This window comes from Suncus etruscus, chromosome 18, assembly GCF_024139225.1.
Source record: "Suncus etruscus isolate mSunEtr1 chromosome 18, mSunEtr1.pri.cur, whole genome shotgun sequence".
Classification (NCBI taxonomy): Eukaryota; Metazoa; Chordata; class Mammalia; order Eulipotyphla; family Soricidae; genus Suncus; species Suncus etruscus.
Window position 1 is genome coordinate 41,285,170 of NC_064865.1, and position 20,545 is coordinate 41,305,714.

Sequence of the window (20,545 nt, forward strand, 5' to 3'; positions counted from 1 at the left end):
GTGAAAGCTTTAACACCCAGCAGGCAAGTTTTTGGACATTTTCACTTCCGAGATCATGAAACTTTTGCTTATTTCTTACCTATTTAAAATTTCTTTCTTTCTCTTGGTATCTCAGAAGAGCTTCAGATTTTTGGTTATGAGTTTCTGTATTCAAGAATTTATTCTCCAGCAAAAAAATAAAATTATTCTTTCCAATGTTAGTATTGCACATGGTTGCCATGGAAGTGAGGATTAATTGCATCCCATAGGAGGGAAGACTTACTTGCAAATCCTCAGGGGCACCAAATAATTTAAATTATTCAAATTCCTGGCAACCTCTAAGGACATCTGTACTTTTTGGTCATTAAAGACATCTGAACCTGATTTTTAAATTTGGGATATAATTTCAACTGGTAATTTCATTTCAAACCTAATTTGTTGATAATCACTGGCTAATAAAATGATAAAAAAAAAACCAAGCTACTCTAATATTGAAAGGTTTCTGAACTGGGTTATTTAAAAAAAATGTTTTTGTCATCCTGTTTTCTGATCTCAAGAGGGTAAAAAAAAAAGCAGGTTTTATGGATGGTTGGTTCAAAACCTTAATCAGAACTGGTAATCCTTCAGCAGTTCATTATCATCATCCTCTACTTACTTTAAGACTTCCTGGGGGGCAGGAAGGTTTCATTGTCCTCACTCAGCTGGCTCTGCTACCTAATCCCACTTTAGCTTCTGATTTCACTGCTGAGCTTTAAGCACTCATTTAACTTCTCAGTCTTTCTCAGGTGAATGCCAATGCAGAATCTAACCTGTTTTCAATTAAGAAGTCGATGGAATAAAAGAAGGGATTGCTAGAAAGTGGTCTGCAACAAGAGGAAAACTCATAAATAAGATGATAGAAATTATTATTGCTGAAAAAATACTTAATATCAGGGCATGCTGACTGCTATCTTGTTTTCATTCTTGTTTCAGCAGCCTTAGAATAATGCTTCGTGGGGTCGGAGCGGTGACGCAGCAGTAGGGCATTTGTCTTGCACACAGCTGACCTAGGACGGACCATGGTTTGATCCCCGGCATCCCATATGGTCTCCCAAGCTAGGAGCGATTTCTGAGTACAGAGCCAGGAATAACCTCTGAGCGTCACCTGACCCCAAAACAAAACAAAACAAAAAAGAATGATGCGTTGAAATGATATTACTATGGTACATCATTGAAATATCTACACTGGGTATATTTTTATTAAACCTATTCAATGGTATGTCAGTGTTCTGGATGCTGTTAGTAGTGCCCAGAATTTTCCCTTTATAATTTGAACCAGTTTAGAATATTTTATTCTCTTTTAGATTAAAGGTCTATGATTTCTTAGAATTGAATTGCAAAACAGGTAAAGAGAAGAAAAAAAAAACCATGATCGAAAGATGGTGGTTCGAACTATTGGAAAAAAAATGAGGAAACAATTTTTTCTCTAAGCCTTCAGGAATAATATACTCTGTCAGCACCTGAATTTTATTTCTTGAGCCTCACTTTTTTGAACTTCTGTCATCCAGCATTTAAAGATAATATAATATAATTCTGTTATTCTAACTTGTTAAGTGTTTGTGTTCATTTCTTACGAGTCAAATGGAACGCATTCTACAACGCAGCGAAGACACTCTAGCCTGTTCTATCAAACTGTCCTTGAAGTCACCAGAGTTCAAACCATTGAAGAGAATGAACAGTTCTTTTTTTTTTTTGCCCCCCCCCATTCGAGAATGGACAGTTCTAACTTAGTCATCTTGCTTAAACTTTTAACTTTTTTTGACATAGAGAATTCCTATTTCTTAAAACATTTTTCTTGGAAGTCAAATCTTGGAAGATTAACCTTCACTGGGGGTTCTCCCCATTTCTCAGTCTCCTTTGCTGTACCTTTCTTCATTTCCTTCCAAACACTGAGTATTGGATTATTGCAAAGCTTAGTCCTGGGATAACTTCTTTTAACCACACTTATTCTAACTCAATCTTTTTTAATGATAAGAAAAAACAATCTTGGAGATAAAGACAACCAAATGTGTGCTGCCAGACAACTACTTCCCCAGGCTCATGCTCTCCAGTTGCCTACTCTGCATGACCAAAAGTCTTCTCATTACCACAGCTCAGTCAATTCTACTGCACATCTATAGTGAGCATATAGTAAACACTGTCCGACCTTTAGTGCAAATCTCCATCACTTGAGTACAGCAACAATAAGATGTTCCACTGCCACCACCTTCTAATTTACTCTTTTAATCTCCCCTTCCTCAACACACTTTCTCTATGCAAGCACTTAATTTATTTCAACAGTGAATGTGATACTCTCGCAATTGCACAAGATAAACGAGTGACAGATAAATGATAGCTATAGGGAAATACAGAGGAAAAGGGATATGTATCCTATGATAAAATATAAGACAACATAATATATGAGTGGATGATAATGTAATACACGATACTTTTAATGCATTATATCATATAACAGTGCTTAAAGAAACATATGCAGATAGATAGGTGGGTAAATCTTTAGCCTGTTTGTTAACCTTCACACTGATTTGGTTTTCTTTTGGGTCCACACCCAGTGGTATTCAGGGCTTAGTCTTTCCGTCCCTGCTCTGTGTTCAAGATCACTCCTGATGGGTCAGTAAAATATATGGGGTGCTAGACATTGAACCAGGGTCAGCTGTATGCAAAGCAAATGTCCTACCTCTTGTGCTATCGCTTTGACCCAACCTTCATGTTATTAATTCAGTTTAAATACTAAAAGTGTTCACTCAGAAAGGCAGGTTAGGGCTTCTTCAAAAGATCCCTTTCTGTATTATACTCAGAACACAATCTTTTTTTTTTTTTGGTTTTTGGGTCACACCCGGCAGTGCTCAGGGGATACTTCTGACTCTATGCTCAGAAATTGCCCCCAGCAGGCTCGAGGGGACTATATGGGATGCCGGGATTTGAACCACCGTCCTTCCGCATGAAAGACAAACGCCTTACCGCTGTGATATTTCTCTGGCCCCTCAGAACACAATCTTGACTCGTTATAAATCAGGTGTTTCCTAATCTAAACCCTAACTACACTGGCTACAATTTTAGCATCCTATCTCTTTATCCTTCTCTTTATCTCCTTGAATCTTCCTTTATCCTCCTCTTAATCAAGTCCACTATCCCACTTTTTATTTTTTAAAAGTTTCAGTATATTTTTTAGGGTTTTGTCTTTTTCTCCTGCCCTGGACTTCTTATTTTGCTTCAACTTTTGAAGCTGCTTCCTTCATGTTTTTTTGGGGGGGTGCACACCTGGTGACACTCAGGGGTTACTCCTGGCTATGCTCTCAGAAATCATTCCTGGCTTGGGGGACCATATGGGACACTGGAGATAGAACCTCGCGAGGTCTGTCCTGGGTCAGATGCGTGCAAGGCAAACCCCTACCACTGTGCTATATTGCTCCAGTCCCTGCTTCTCTCATTTTATAAACAATTTTACTAGACTATCTTCTCATCATCAAGGCATTCTATGACCATCCTGTTTCCCCAGCATCATATTAAACCATTTCTAATCCCTGCCAATACCTATACACATCATGTACACAGAAACATACACACCTCCCACTCTGTTCTAGCCTTACTTTACTTTTAGCTTAACATTTTCCCACCTGACATCATATTACTCATTCACGTTTTCACATTCACTTAAATATTAGAATATGCAAAATGCTAAAAAATATTTTAATAGTCTTGTTTAGTTTTGCTATCATCAGCCTCTAGAAAAGTGCTCTTCATTAGACATATCATTGCTAATGAACACATCTCTGCGCAAGAAAAAATTTTACCCATAAATTATTCTATATAACTATAATATATGTATTTATACAGTAATATCTATTTAATATTCATATATAGTATTGATAATTTAAGTGCTTGAAAGGAGAACTCATATATTGTCTTTTTCTTGTCATTTGTCACCCCACGTAGGTGAAGACAGCCCTCAGCACATACTAATGATTTTTGAAAATAAATTATCTCTTTTTTTGAAAATTTAGCAACGGTGGAATTACAAAGTTATTCATGATTGAGTTGCAGGAATACAGTGTTCCAACACTGATCTCTTCACAAATGGCCACTTGACTCCATCAAAGCTACTTTCATCCCCATTTACCTCCCACTTACCAGACTGGTTCTACGATGGAGGTACTTTGTTTTTTGCATTGATTTACAGTTTTGTTGCTAATAGGGTTTCATGCATAACTTTACCACCTTTCAGCCCCACTTTCTCCTCTTGGTGGAACAGGCTGCAGCTTCCCTGTGCTATTCCTTAGTCTCCAAAAAATGTCATGTTTCCTACTGAATGCCAGTTCTCATGTTGTTTTCACTATCTTTGGATAGTCATTGGTCCACCATTATGTTTCTTTCTTTCTGTCCTGCATGAGAGATCATTCTGTCATTTTCTCTCCTCTGACTAATTTCACTCAGCATAATACTCTTCAAGTGCCTCCATGCAGCAAATTGCATGCCTTTATGTATGTACCATACTTAAAATATGTACTTTAGTTTCTTTATCCAATCAGTAGATCTTAGACTCTAGGATTGTCTCCAAATTTTGGCTAAGGTGCTGAAAGGAACACATGGATACAAATATCTTTTCTCCACTTGATTTTAGGTCCCTGGGTGTTTATATCCAAAAAAGTGGAGTATCTCAGTCAAATAGAAGCTCAATTCATAGATTTATTTCTTAGAAATATCCATACTGTTTTCCAAAAAGACTTAACCAGTCTATGATACTATGGTAATAAATGGGAATCTCTTTCTTCTTACATACACCCAGCACTATTTGTTCTTGTTCTTTGTGATGTGTGGTATGAGATGGTATCTCATGTTTTGATTTGCTTCTCCCTGATGATCAGTGGTGCAGAGTATTTTTTCATATGCCTTTGGCCATATGGATTTCTTTTTTGAAAGTTTCTATTCATCTCTTCTCTTCATTTTTTGATAGAATTATATTTTTTCTTGTAAAGTTCTACCAGTGGCTTATATTTTTTTGATATTAACCTCTTATCAGATGATAGTGGGAAAATTCTCTCTCCCTTTCCATGAACTGCCTTTATAGTGGTCATCATTTTCTTTGAGATGCAGAAGATTCTTAATTTAATGTAGACCTATTTATCTTTGTTTCCACCTGCTTGATCAGTGGTGCTTTATCTTTGAAGAAGCCTTAAGCTTCAATGTCATTGAGGACTCTGCATGCATTTCCTTCTATTTACCTTATGAATTCAGATCTCATCTTAATGTCTTTAATCCATTTATTTGACTTTTTTGCATGGCATCAGAAAGAGGTTTGAGCTCATTTTTGCATGCAACTGACTAGTTTTCCCAACATTACTCATGAAGAGGTTTTCCTTGCTCCTCTAACAAATGAATAGTTATTGATTTGTCTTTTTTAATTTGAACTCAGACTTGTGAATCATCTGAAAGACCTCTTCAAATATAGGTGCCGATATGTTAAAACACCTTATTCTAAAACCCACAGATGGAATTTTGAGGTGCATAGACCTAAACTTTTATATATAACTTGATGCTCAGGACCAGTTCAACCAGTGCAGGAATTAGGGTGTATGTCTTGCATGTGCCCAAACTGCTTAAAATCCTGCACCATGACAGAGAACTGATACAAAGACCCCGGCACTGCAGAGCCTAGTTAATACCGCATCTTGAATCACTATCCAACTGACCTAGAATAACCAGAGGTGAACATCTGAGCACTATTTAAGTAAAGCAATTAAAAATTTTAAGTGGCTTGAAGTGGGTACCTATATATTGTCCTTTTCTTGTCACTTGATACCTCACATAGGTGAAAATAGCCCTATTTTTTAATTGCTTTACTTAAGCACCTTGGTTATAAAATTGTTCATTATTGGGTTTCAGTCATGCAATGTACACCATCCTTCACTATTGCATCCTTCCCACCACCAACGTTTTCCATTTCCCACCCACCATCACCTTCCCCCCACACCTATATTTAGGGCAGCACGCACACACTCTTTCTTCTTTTTGACTCTAGTTTTCACTATTGTTAATGGAGGGCTGCCTTGCATGTTACATTTTTAAATGACTGTGTTTTCCATGGTATGAAAGAAACCACAGGCTTTAAAACTAAGATATAGGTTTTTCTAATCTACAAGGAATCATTTTCTTAAGGTTGAAGGGGCCAGAGAAATAGTACAGTGGATAGGACATTTGCCTTGCATGCTACTGATCCAAGTTGGAGCCTTAATAGGAATACCACCAGGAATGGTACCTGAGTATAGAGCCAGAGATAAGCTTATCATGTGTGCCTCACTAAAGACAAAACTAAAAATAATAATTAATAATAATAATAATAGGGGCCAGAGTGGTGGCACAGTGGTAGGGCATTTGTCTTGCATGCAGCTGACCTAGGACAGACCACAGTTCAATCTTCCAGTGTCCCATATGGTCCCCCAAGCCAGGAGAAATTTCTGAGTTTATAGCCAGGAATAACCCCTGAGCATCACTGGGTGTGGCCCCAAAAACAAACACGAAAACAAAAATAATAAAAACAGTTTCTTATGACTGAGAATCATTGATCTATCAAGATTAGTTAGATTTTCTGAGATTCCCAGCCTCAGGAAATTGTGATGAAAGAATCAGGAAGGGAGGAGAGAAGAGTTTGTAATGCTTAATGACAATGCACAGTTATCTAGAGCACTCTTCTTCATCCCAAACAGATACAAGTGGGGAAATGAGTGGAAGGCAGGAGGAAATCAGAGACTAGGAATGAAGTTAGTGATGAATAAAATCTTATAGGATATGACAGAGGAAGAACTTGGAAGATTTAGATTCTCATTCTCTATCAGATCCCCTACAAAAGACTCAAAGATCTTTCAGGCATTGCAGTATGACCATGTTATGGTCATAGTTGTTCCAGGACATTATGAAAATAGTTTCCATAGTGACACTCTTTTAGTGTCATTAATTTGGCAATAATCACATATCAATGCATGACAGCACCTATATTATTTATTATCTTGCATTAGTATTAGCTATTTTGACTTAGCAAGTGTATGACATATTCAACCAGATTATAGGGGTGAATAAATCAAATAAAACATTATCATCAGAACTGTAATTCACTTTTACACACATAGTAGTTACTTGATCATTTTTTCTAGTAAACAAATACTTTCACACTAAATTGTATTTGTCATACAATTTCAAGAACCACACAAGTCCCATTTATTAACATATTATTTTGAAAATTCCATTGTTATTCAGGTATTCTTTAAAACTCTGTGATCATAGATTGATAGTTTTACATAATAATTATTTGTTCTTATGCAGATCTTGGTTTTGCGCTTATTTTTAAATATAGAAAACCTCTAAACTTGTTCTCTGCTATAATTCACCTATGCTTTGGGGAAACCTGAACAATTTAGGTTTATTTTCAGAGAATTAAGTTCCTCAACTCTCTTCAGGTGAGGATTTGATATTTTCCTTAGTTACTGAGTCTTTCTACTGCTATTTAAACTTGTCTCCTTTGGTTCTATCTTTAGTAATCATTAGGTAGGACTTGAGTTAATGTTTTCCTGGCAAAACCTGGAGGAATTATTCACTGTTCTTATTCTTCTTTCATGAAGACTGGAGCCTTGATTAGCAATGAAACAGCCAGTTTGATCTACTTTAAATAAACCATCTTAGTCCAAATGGGAGTTTTTAGGATGTCCACAAATGGCATATGTCTATACAGGTCATGTAAATTTCTCACTGACATTACTACTTTGCTTGAAGAACAATCCATTAGAGATCATAGGGAAGTTTGAATAACCTTACTGCAAGGATAGGTCTTCATTGAGCTAGAAGAGTTGAAGCAGGAACATTCTAAAGACTTGATGAATTGTGAATTTTTTAGAACCACACTGTCAAAGGTGAGAGTGATATTTATTAATTTGACAAATACTGCTCATAAAATCCAGGGCAGCGTTGCAAATGAAACCATGGAAAATTTCCCACAGCTAACGTATGAGCAAAGAAAGTAACGATTGTTGTTAAATAAAAGAATCTTTCAGAAAGTGTGACATTTGTGCCTAAGGAAATAAATCTTATATTATGAAAGAGGAAAAGGAGCAATAGAGGGAATAAACCCCTTTAAGTCAGGGCTAATCTGTCTCACACGATTGCAGCTGGGACCAACTGGCCATCATCACTTTGGTTGCTTTTGTAGTGGTTTCCTAAAATTTCCTTTGACTTGGGAGGACACTTGTCATGGAAAGCCAATATAGAAAATAGGATGTAAAAGTCAATCTAGTAATGTTCATTTCTATATTCGTTCACACTGATATTTAAGAAAGCAGAGGGGCCAGATCGATATAACATGGGTAGGATATTTGCCTTGCATGCTGCCAATCCTGATTTATTTAATCAGTAGCACCCCAGATTCCCTGAGCAAGCCAGGAGTAAATCCTGACTACAGAGCCAGTAGTGTGTAGCTTCCATACCCCCTAAAAAAAGATTTTGCAGAGAGAGAATCTTGTGGTCCTAGACCAGGAAGAATTAATGGTGATTGAGAAATTACTCAGTCTAAGAGACATCATTGCTTACATTTTAGGGATTATATTTTATATCTTAGAGGCAGGAGATGAAGTCACAAGTAAAATTTAGAGCAGACACCACAGAAAGATGGAAGTTGGAGCATAATTTCATTAGGGATTCTCTATATAGGTTTTGCTGATGCCAACATTTTTTCCCTAGAAATGATTCTTTGTGGAGTTCCTACAGTTAAACTTAAAAAAAAAATACAACAAATTTGTATCTGAACCAAGGCAGGCTCCTTTTTCATCTTGGTTTTTGTTTGTTTGTTTTGTTTTGTTTTGTTTGTCATTATTGTCCCATCTCCCTTGACTCTATCTTTCTAAGGGATGTGCCTTACTTAAATGATCTAAGGACAAAAACAGAGTCCACAGAACCCCCCAATTTGTGAAGCACAAAACACTTTTAGGATTGTTTTGTGCAGTATCTGCCTTGCTAAATTAAGCTCATGGATACAATATAGATTATCAAATGCTTTGCTTCCAAAATTACTAAAAATCCATATGGCTGTTTAGTAAGGTCACAAATACTGGTGAACATCATCATAACTATTTGGAGGAAGTCCAATATTACTTACATGCAGAAAACAGGACCCCCAAAGATGGTTAAATTGTAGAAAAACTACTAGATTAACTTGTGGACCTGTTCAAGTGCTTAGAACAGGCATTTGATCTTTAAACTTGACCCCAAATAAAAGACATTCAAGATTCTGCCTTTTAATTTTACTATCATCTCAGTCAATTGCCCCACATTACCACTTTCCTTAGGCTGATTTTATGTTTATTAGTCTACATATGGGGGTTTTGTGTTTTTTAAGTGAGAATTCGCACTTTGCTGTGTTAATCAAGCAAAATGTTGTCCTTTTGATTGCCTGGAAAATTGTAAAGCCAGATCAAACCTCAAGTTCTGCACTCACTGTAGTAAAAAGCAATGAAGAGTAAAATAGTTTTGGATTGAAATCTTAACCATTCCACTTTTTTAAACTGTGTCCCCATGATAATCACTTAAGGTCTATGAGCTTTAAACATCTTTTAATTTGTAAAGAAAAAAAAAGTTGCTATTTAAAGAAGTGAATCAAGTAATATGTGGGAAATATGCTTCATATGATATGTTCCCTAAATAGGTGTCTGAGATTAATGTTTATGAAAAACTGGAAAATGAGCTCATAGCTTGGAAGAAACAAGATGTTTGGTGTGTCTGAAAGATAAAGTTTATTTAATTTATAGCTTTTGTTCCTGAACTCTAAATTAGTGGAGAACTTGGGTATTTTAGTTGGCTTATAAATCAGTCTTTATGGATGAATATAGAGAGGATTATGCTGAGTCAGTTCGAGAGGGATAGACATAGAATGATCGCACTCATTTGTGGGTTATAAAAAATAGATAGTATGGTTATAATGTCCAGAGACAATAAAAGCGAAGGCCAGAAGGACCAGTCCATGGTAGGAAGCTTGTTACAAATAGTGGAGCAGTGCAGTTAGGGTAGAGAAAGGACAATGCTATTTGGAAATGATCACTCTGAACAAGAACTGGTGCTGAAAGAAGATAAAATAGTATGTATGATATACCCCTTCAGTGACAATATTGCCAACCACAGTGTCTAAAAGGAAATAAAATGGAGAGAGAGAGAAAGACAAAATGTTTGCCTCAGAGGCAAGCAGGGGAGAGTGTGTGGGAGGGTGGGAGGGAAATTGGGGACATCGGGGATGGGAAATGTGTACTGGTGAAGGGCGTTGTACATTTCGTGACAAAGATTCAATCATGAACAACTTTCTAACTGTGAAAAAACCCAACAGTATTATGAACAACCTTATAAGCTAGAGTGTTTAAAGTAATTTTTAAAACTCTAAAATAGTCAACATCTTATGGAGTAATTAAAGTAAAATACATTAATCCCTCAGTGTGAGATATATAAAAGGAAGAACTAATGGGCTGATTTTTTAAATATATTTTTTACTTAAGTAACATGATTATAGTTGGGTTACAGTCACAAACAGAACACACCCCCTTCACCAGTATAACATTCCCCCTTCCTAATCCCCCCTCTTTCCTTCCCAATCACCATTGTTTGCATAAACCCAGAAAAATATGGGGAAAATGAAAAAAAAATCCTTGGCCTGATTACAAGTTTATTGGCATAAGACCTACTCTGGGCTTCAGGCATACCAGTCTGTCCATCAGTGGTCCCGGTGAAACTTTTTCACACTTTAGCTGTTGTTGGTATCAGGTTCCTATATTAAGGATTCTGAATTCTATGCATTTCTTTCATCGAAGTCAGGCTGATGTGGATCATCCTCTGGTTTCAGCACACCATTAGATGTGGAAGGATCTGCCCTGTAAGCGGCTGTTGCTGAGTTGTCTCTGTGTTGAGAGCACTCTTTGGAGTAAGTCAATGCCAGAACAATGGTAGGTCTTCCCTGGTAGAGGTTTGTTATAGACAAACCTGGTAATGTTATAGACAATTGTGGTTGTTTAATGGGCTGATTTTTAAAATGAAAAATTATATAAGTTGTGACAATGGATGACTTAAGGATAGAAGAGAATATTAAGGATACTGCCAATGCTACTACTTTATGATTTCCCATTGGCTTTAAAATGTCATCTAAGTGCTTATGAACTGATTAATCTGGAGGCACAGTAAAGACTGAGAAGTTGCCACTGAGACTGAATGACCACTTATCCATGCAGCCTCAGTGATCCAAATCACCCCAACCCACTTGTTCTAAATGATGGGAAACCTGGCTTCAGCTTTGCTTGTCCAGATTAGTATCACTGGTACTTCTAAACCAATTGGCTGACTATTTAAGAACAGATTCTACTTATTGTTTGGCACCTTAAAAGTAAATTCATCCCTCGAAAACATAACCAAATGAGACTATAGTCATAAAAATGAAAACAATTTGTGGTCAACAGTATTGATCAACTGTTAGCTAGGAAACTGTTGTTATGCTGAAAGTCTTTGAATGTTGGGCTGGATTTTGTTTGTTTGGGGACTCAGTAGTACATTGAGGCTATTCCCAACCTGGTGCTTGCATTATCATGTAGGACCAAGGATCAAACTCGGGGGGTCCTTAATGCAGCAAACTTTTGAACTATCTTTCTGGGTCTGGGGTGAATATTTAAAAATTTGCTTGATTCCCTGTCTAGATAGCACATAACTACATGTTATATGGGTCCAGAAATATATATACTAAGAAAGTCCCTGTGCTCTTGGTTGTGGGTTCGGTCTCCCCCTACCCATGACCTCACAAGTCACTTAGCAAAAATTGTTGCCTGGACATCCCCTCTGCTCGCAATGACTCCAAATATAGTAACAGTTTTTGTTCATGTGGCATTTTCAATGCTCTCTTTATATAAATAGTGGCAGGAGAAAGAGGGAGAAGTTAGTGGAAACTTGGGGTTTTAGAGTATGCACACACACACACACACACACACACACACTTCTTAGTCCAGAGACTAATTGACTTGTTATATTCACTAAATTTTTCCTTCACTCACCATCTCACCATTGCATGATTCAACCATGTTGGAATTAAGTCATCTAAGGCCTTTGGGAAAACAAGTTCTTGATCATATAGAAAGAAGATCCAGAATGTCAAAAATATAAACTGGAAAATAAGACACAAAGAGAACATCAGCGTGTCTGTTTGCCTCAGAGCTTCCTAAGACAAACTTGGAAATAGAAAAATAAAAATAGGTATCAGTTTTGAAGATAACTTACATATGTATTTATTATAGAGACATACTTGGGGACTTCCTCTAGAAAGTTAAGGATTAATGATTTACCATTATGGTAGACAGGAGATATATATGGATAAAATAGATTTATGAACGATAAAGTCATTTAATTTTAATCCATTCTAACCATTTCTTTCTTCCTTAAGTTTTCTCAGGAAGTGCTTACTGTAAACATAGACTCCCACTGCCTTACTAACTCTAAATAGGCAGGAAAAGGCGAATCAGGGAGGTTGAAAACAGTGACCAGCTCCCAGGAGCTTGCTAATTGGGATTTAGTGGCCTTATCCTTGAGAGCTTTTAGTTGGTTCCATCCTATTATTCCTTGACTATCTTGCCAGTACGTGTCTTGTATGTTACAAAGTAATACAGAAATAATATCTGATCCTTCCATCTTCTTAAATTTTAAACAGTTTACAAGCCTTACAAAAGTGAATAAAATTAGAATAGCTATGAGTAATAGAGATGTCTTGCAAAATAAATCAGGAACAGCAGAACTTGCTTTTTTTTTTTTCTTATTTGAGTCTGGTGGATTTTATTTTGTATTTAAGTTTATAGTTTCAATACTTTAAGAAGCAGAGCAATGCCAGGTGGGAAAAGGTGGTTATTTTTAATTATAGGCCCTGCTGGGTAGATTTTGTTCTTGTGTTCAGTTTGTTCCAGTTTTTAACTAATGAATGAAGACATGAACAATGCCAGAGTAATGTGGACAGCTCAATAAACAAGCTTATTGCCCTCTTTGGATATTCCTTACTTGTTCCCAATATGGTGTGGTCATTAGACAGAACAATTATGTAAATAGAGTTGCTCTGGCTAACATTGATGAACTAACAAACATCTTTGACCCGGAAGAAGTGTTGTCCCCTATGCACAAGTCACTGACATGGCACATCCATCTTTGTGACTTACTGTGGAGATTGGGAAAACCAATGTGGTAAAAAAGCTGATCTCTCAAGGCAGTTATGAACTTCATGTCGTTTTTCCCTTTCATTCTTTTCAGCACATCTTCCAGGCAGGCGACCCCATAGAAAATGGCCTGCAAGTACTAAATTCATTACAACAAATGAGGACATTTTCATTTCGTTTAATTAATACATTCCTCACCAACATAAAGCTCTATGCCTCTGGGAGCAATGTTGAGTTGAATAGGAGGGGCTAGTGACTGTTTTGGTAGAGAGCCAATTCAAGAGCTGGTCTTCCAGTCCACTGGGTTCTGACCTTGCTCACTAAAACTGATTGAGTAAAGTCATTTAGAGGATAATAATGTGTACAGTATTTAGTGTAATGGACAAGTTAAAATGGAAGCAAAATAAAGTCAGCTTTAAAAGAGAATGTAATGAGGTAGATACCTGGGCAGCACAGATGTGGGATAAACAACAACAACAACAACAACAAAAACCCCAACCAAACAAAAAACAAAACCCCACAAGGATCAAGAACTAGACACGTGCTCGCTTCGGCAGCACATATACTGGAATTGGAACGATACAGAGAAGATTAGCATGGCCCCTGTGCAAGGATGACACGCAAATTCGTGAAGCATTCCATATTAAAAAAAAAAAGAACTAGACACAAGGATGGACATGTTTGGGTTTTTCCCTATGAATAAAAGTTAACAAAAAAATAACCAGTGCTGCAATTCATCAGAAAAGCCAAAATGTGGATTAAATGACACAATGCAACTCTTCACTCTTTTTAAGGAGAGGCACAAATGTTACTTTAATTTTTTTTTAGAGGGAATAACCAATGCTCCTTCTTCCTTACAGAGCAAGTTTCAAGTGGTCAGGGAAGCAGTTCAAAGACCAGAGTATCTGTCATGCATGTCCAAATCACCCAATGTAGTCCCAGCACCGCCACTTATAGTCATCTTGGCCCCTGACAACTGCTAAATATGGCCCTCAAGTCTTTGCATGGGTGCCCTGTTAAGTATCCAAAGGTATTATAAAGAAAATGTGTTTGAGGGCCAGAGAGATAGCATGGAGGTAAGGCATTTGTCTTGCATGCAGAAGGATGGTAGTTTGAATCCTGGCATCCCATATGGTCCCCTGAGACTGCCAGGAGCATTTTTTAAGCATAGAGCCAGAAGTAACCCCTGAGTTCTGCCGGGTGTGACCCAAAAACCAAAAAAAAAAAAAAAAAAAAGGAAAGGAAAATGTGTTTGAGTCAGAAAATGATTGAAATCCAAAGGGAGAAAGCAATTTATGGATTCTGGGGCCTCTATATGTCACAGAAGTCCTAGAGCCAAAGGAAAAGGTAGCAGGATCTTACAGTCAATAAAGCAAGGTCAAAAGAAAACAAATGTTGGTCTAGTGGGTCACAAGTGATGCCAAGTTTGGTTGTTTTTAGTTGAACTTGCATCAGAATTCATCCCATCCTTAGTAGTAATTTCAGCATCTCTCCACTTAGTGAAATATAGGACTTCAGCCCTATCAGCATGTATAATCAGAGTCTGGAGATAAGACACAGGAAAGAACACGGAACATAGGACACATAAGCTGCTCAGGTGTTCTTTCAATAGGTAAATAATTAAAAAACTAAGGGACTAGACATAAATTAGTCCTTAAAAAATTCAACCAAGAATCCAAAACTACAATAGCTGATTTATTTATCACTTACTATATGCTAGGCAATGATCTAAGATTGTGTCTCATCAAAACCTTATGATATGATTATGCTCCAAACAAAGAGAAGTGAAGAAAGGTAAAATTTCATTAATCCAAGACAAGAATTGAAACCCAGTCTGAATCTAGAGTCAGTCTTAAAAAAATGTACCCAATTTCTTAGACCAATTCATAGAAAGCACTCCAAGAGGTCAGAAGAAACACAGAGTTATCTCTGTGTAAGAGAATTCAGCATGGCTTCAAAATATATTGGTGCCAAGTTCTTAGCCTTAAGATTTGTAACTTACTGGGTCCAAGGGATATGTTTTTTTTGTTTGTTTGTTTGTTTGTTTTTTTTGCCAGAGTCTAGGCTTTAGGATGAAAATTTTTCTTCCAATTGATTCTAATCTGATATTCAAAGAAGAGAATCATTTGGCCTGGAGAACTGCCACTTGTAAATACAGGCCTGATTGTATCAAGCAAGACCCAAGGAGTCTAGTGGAAAGGGAATAAGAAAATAGTGAAAGGGTAGACAAGGGAAGAAAAAGAGAGAAATGGGAAATGAATGCTAGAGAAAGACCCTCAAAGAGACAGAAGGGGCCAGGAGGCAGCAAAGTAGCAGAGAGGAATCATATGGTAGAAAACTAAGAATATACAATAGCTTGTTGGCCCAGAGAAGAGGAGGAAACTTTCAGTCAGGAGGGGTCATTCCGGAAGTGGAGTATGTGGTCGAGGGTAAAGGCCAAAGCTTTAAATTCTATGAAGACATTGCTTCTCAGCATTCATCATTTGTTTCGGATGCCCAGTCCCTATGCGTGTATGAATTTTAGAGTACAGTCATCTGCACATCGATGTCACCTCCTCCTACCCTGCCTCCCCCAGCTCTTACCTCTCCCCTGGTTTCACTTCCATCTGCTCAGGCCACAGCAGGCAACTGCTTTAGTTAGGAAGGGCAGACATGGGGCCTGGGCCCTGGTGAGGAGGCCTGAGCCATTCTGTCAACACAGCAATTAATCAGGCTCTGAGCACTGAGTGTCTGCCAGGCTTTCCCTCTTGGGGAGAGGCGCCTCCACCCAGCATGTGAAGCCATGTGACTTCCTTCTTAGCAAGTGTTTCTAGAGCTATCCTAAGTGCGCCCAGCCTTACTCTTGCCTTTCCCAGTCACAGGAGATGGAAATTGGATTGGAGAAAAGAACACATTACTCAGAGCCTCCAAGGCTTCTTCGTCATCAATAAAAATTTGTTCCACCCCACAACCTTGCCAATCACCTCTCCCTCTCTTCTCCCAGCTCCACGTTGTTTCAGACATATGCCACATTGGGAAGTGCCAACTGTGTACACAAGGCAGCCTTGTCTTCATTGATCTTAATCCACAGTGACATGCTATTATCTGCATCAACCAGAGTATTTATGGAGCCCCCATCTAGGATCTCAAGAGGAAGGTGCTAGGTGCTGCCAAGAGAAATAAATAGTCAAGAACTAGGGCATAGAAAAGCCAAACAGCAGAACTGAAAGCCAGGAGAGGAGGTTCCATGAGCTCACTCAGTGGGGAGGCTTCCCAAAGCCTCAAGGGCAGGTTTGGATCAGCTTCCTGAATCTGACAACAGTCTGTTCATTCTCTAAGGACAATAGAATGAAATGCATACAAATGTGAACACAAATCGCTATCCTGGAGAAAATGCCAGCTGAGATGAACTCCATTGGTTCACCCCCTCACCCCACTCAAGTCAGTTCGAACCCTCAAGAATACCAGAAAGCCTTTGCAAATAAGGTCATGAAAGGGGCAATTGAGTGGAAAGGAAGGCCCTTATTTTTGAATTTACTAGTGTCTTTCTAAGAAGAGGAGGTTAGAACATAGACAGTATGAGCCATGTGAAGATGCAGGGAGAAGACACTAGAGATATTTTTCGAGGAAGACTTCACTTGAACTTAAACTTCTAGTTTCCAGAACTATGAAAAGTAAGATAATGTATGGACCACCAAGTCCCTGCATTTTTGTGTGGGCACACATGGCAAGACTAAGTGATAACACCTGACTTTGCATTCAGGAATCACTCCTGGAGGACTTGAGGAAGCATATTGTTTGCCAGAGATAGAACTCAGGTCAGCTGTAGACAAGGCAAGCACCCTACCCACTGGACTTTCTGTTCCCTGCACCTTCTTATGGTAGCACTAGCAAACTGATGTTTAGTACGTTGAAATAAAGTAGCAATAACCTGACTGTTAAGAATGCTTTGACAAGGGCCGGAGCCATAGTGCAACGGTAGGGCGTTTGCCTTGCTCATGGCTGACCCAGGATGGACATGGGTTCCATCCCCGGAGTCCCATATAGTCCCCCAAACCAGGAGCGATTTCTGAGCTCATAGCCAGGAGTAACCCCTGAGCGTCACGGGGGTATGACAAACAAAACAAAACAAAAAAAACAAAAAAACAAAGAAAAAGAAAGCTTTGACAAAGTTGTTCTCATTAATATTCTAAAGTGTCTTGGCTGCCCCAACACACCCCCTCAAAAAAAAACAAAAAAACAAAGAAAAACCAAAAACCACTATCTCCTTGGTTTAAATTTACTTCAGATCTGCTGTTTTGATTTATGTTACCAGATCTTCCCTAATTTTGTTTTTCCTTTTATGGCTTTTTCTGGAATGTTGCTGATGTCAATGTGTTTTCTTCCATTTTTCTTACTAACAGATACACGTAGGACCTGGTAGTTTATTTCCTTTTGAAAATTATTATTAGTGAACTTAAACAAAAATTAAGCATCTGATTGTTTTATTTGTATTTACATATGTAATTGCTTGTTTAAGAAACCATAACTAAAAAATCTTCGGTTTTTATGTGTCTATAAAACCTCTGAAATCACAGAAACTTACCCTTTATAAGTCATCAAGTTTGTGTTTTGCCTCTGAGTCAGAACCCTCTTAAACTCTCTCAGGAAATGAGAGTTTCTTCCATTAAAATCATTCCAAAGAGGGAGATTCCACAAGTTTTTTAAGCAAGACATTACAACCCTTTCTTGATGAGTCAAGCAACCGAAAAGCCAGCTCAGGACTCCGTGTCTGACTCCAACAGGCTGGGACTTTCTTAATTTTTTCTCTTTCAAATGATGCAATTCAGTGAAAGACTATTTAAAAAGAAAGCAGCATATGATGGCTTTTATGATGACGATTTGTATATAACCTGGATGGTGAGGGCTGTAATATCTGGAGCAGGTACTCAAAAATTTTAATATATATCTGCATTATTTTGAGACTATTTCAATCATCATGTATATACACTTAGGTTAAGAAATACAAACATGAATATATGCATATACATACATATGTATATGTATATGTATATGTATATATATATATATATATATGACCAGAGTGATCATAGAGTACCACCAGAGTATCACCAGAGTGATAACAGTGATAGTAGAGTACTTGACTTGCATGAAGCTGCAATGGGTTTGATCCCTGACATCACATATGGTTCCCCAAACACTCCAAGGAGTAAGTCTTAAAAGCAGTGTCTGGATATGGTCTGGAAAAACAAACAAAAAAAGAAATTGAAAAAATGACTTCAAGGCCAACAAAAAGAAGAAAGAAAGAAGCTGAAAAAATGATATAAAGAACAAAAAGTAGACTAAAGAAATTAAAAAAAAAAGTAAACTAAGATCATTAAGGAACAAGTTGTAAAGACTTATAAGGCTCCTTGTCCAGGAGCTGGAAAAATAGTAAAGGGGTTAATGCGTATGCTTTGTACATAACCAATCCTGGTTTCATTCCTGTCACTGCATGCCAACCCTTGAGCTGGGAGGCCTCTGGGCCTCTTAAGCACCGCTTGGAACCCTTTCAATAAATTTATTCTTAGTCAGAGCTCTAATTCTTATGACAACTGGTTTTGCTATAGCTGTATGGTCTAATTTACCTTAAGGGGTTCTCAAAAAAAGTGGTTCTTATCAGCTAGAACCACATTCTGATTTATTCAAGAAATTCATTCACAGAGTGCCTGTTAGGTACTGGATATTATATTATTATATAATAGAGATAAAAGCAGGCTCCACATAATTCTGTCTTTATGAAGAAGGAAAGAGGAGGAGGGGAGGAGCAGAAGACTTCTCTGATGTTCGATGACAGTGCAGTTTGATGGAACCTGCTGATCCAGCCCTTCAGAGTTGCCCTGGAGTTAAGCCTCTGTACCCTTTCAAATCAATCAATCCTCATGGATTCAGTAGCCCTAAGAAGAGTCCCATAAAACTTGCTGTAAGTTGTAAACAGTTCAGGGAGTAAACACCCCCCTTCTTTTGGCAGCAGGGGAACTTGTATTTTGATGCTGAGGAGGTGAAAGGAGTGTCTGGGTACAATAGTGTTCACTAAATCTGAGGCAAAGAAGGACAGAAAAGTCACTCTTCAAAATCCCTGGTGAGCCACTGGCAAATTAATTACACCAGCAGGCAGGGTCCAGAAAGTAGGTAGATAATCATTAATCTCTATACTTGGTGAGGAATCAAAATGTCACAATTTACATCATAATTGATAACATTCTATTTGGAGCTTAGGAGGGTACTATTTCCTTTTATCAGCCCTCCTGGTTTTTAGATGTCTGAGAGCAATGGCCTTAAACAATTTTGTGAAAGAGGCGGTTGTATGTATTTCTATCTCATTGAGCTAGAGTTTTTGCTTATAAATACATTAACTGGTGATGGAAATTAATTTTTCCCCAAGTAATGAGGTAGGTGCAAGTACATAATTAGATCTGTATCTTCTCTCTGTTCACAATCTGTCTTGGCTTTTGGAGCATCCAGGATTTCTCTTTCTTGACTGTGTTGCCATCTTCAGGATATGATGTATGATGAGTTCACTGTTGTCATCGCAAGAATGGAAAGTCAAAATGTCAGAGCTCAATGAGGCTCCAAAAACTTTATGAAGATGGGAGACAAAAGTTATACATCTTGAACAAGAGTTGGGAAATAGCAGAGGAACCCAACAAATACCTCCCTTGGAGAAGTTCCCAATATATAGTATCATCTTGAACATGGTTCCAGAAAAAAGTTAATTTTCAATAAAATTAGACCATAAAAAGTCTGCATGTCAAATGACAGATAAATACTCCCTGGTATCAGTGACATTCCATGGATAGAAATGAAGTGAATAGATAGGAAACAACACAACTTGAATTGGGAACCTCGGGCACTAGATGTTTGAGTCAATATGAACCCATCTCCAGCACTACATTGTCTTCATACTCAGCTTCTAGAGATGTTCCCAATTATCAGCACATACTTCTCTACTCGAATCTAAAACTTCCACTTCTAGGACCATACAAGTGCTCCCCCTTGGGTGATTCTGGCAGGCAAAGCAGTGTTTCCACTTTGCTCCTATTCTAATTGAGAAGTCAGAGGGCAACAATGATGGAGGTGAGTGACTCAGGCTTGGTTCCATCACCTATTAAACTTGATCCTCAATGTACTGCTGTTTCATTATATTACTCTTACCTGTTACCATTACACTCAATGATATAAAGCACACCTCTATTATAAGATTCCCTTCTCCCAATGCCTTTAATCCCTCCTGGATGGTCATACCCGCCCACACCTGGAATGAGAGGGTGATTTTGAATAAAGAAAAGGATTTGTCTGGAGGGGAA

The 20,545-nt window shown here is 37.8% G+C and overlaps 1 protein-coding gene and 1 non-coding gene across 2 annotated transcripts in view; one reads left to right on the forward strand and one right to left on the reverse strand.

The window, feature by feature from the left end:
* Nucleotides 1–20,545, reverse strand: part of ADTRP (androgen dependent TFPI regulating protein) — a 60,889-nt gene that overhangs the window by 36,728 nt on the left and 3,616 nt on the right. The window contains 3 exon segments of the mRNA XM_049764802.1: nt 12,086–12,187; nt 13,224–13,253; nt 13,255–13,359. Of these exon segments, the coding sequence (XP_049620759.1) occupies nt 12,086–12,187; nt 13,224–13,253; nt 13,255–13,359 (237 nt within the window).
* LOC125996700 (U6 spliceosomal RNA) lies at nt 13,762–13,868 on the forward strand. Its single transcript, XR_007491381.1, has one exon. It is a non-coding gene; the product is annotated as a U6 spliceosomal RNA (small nuclear RNA).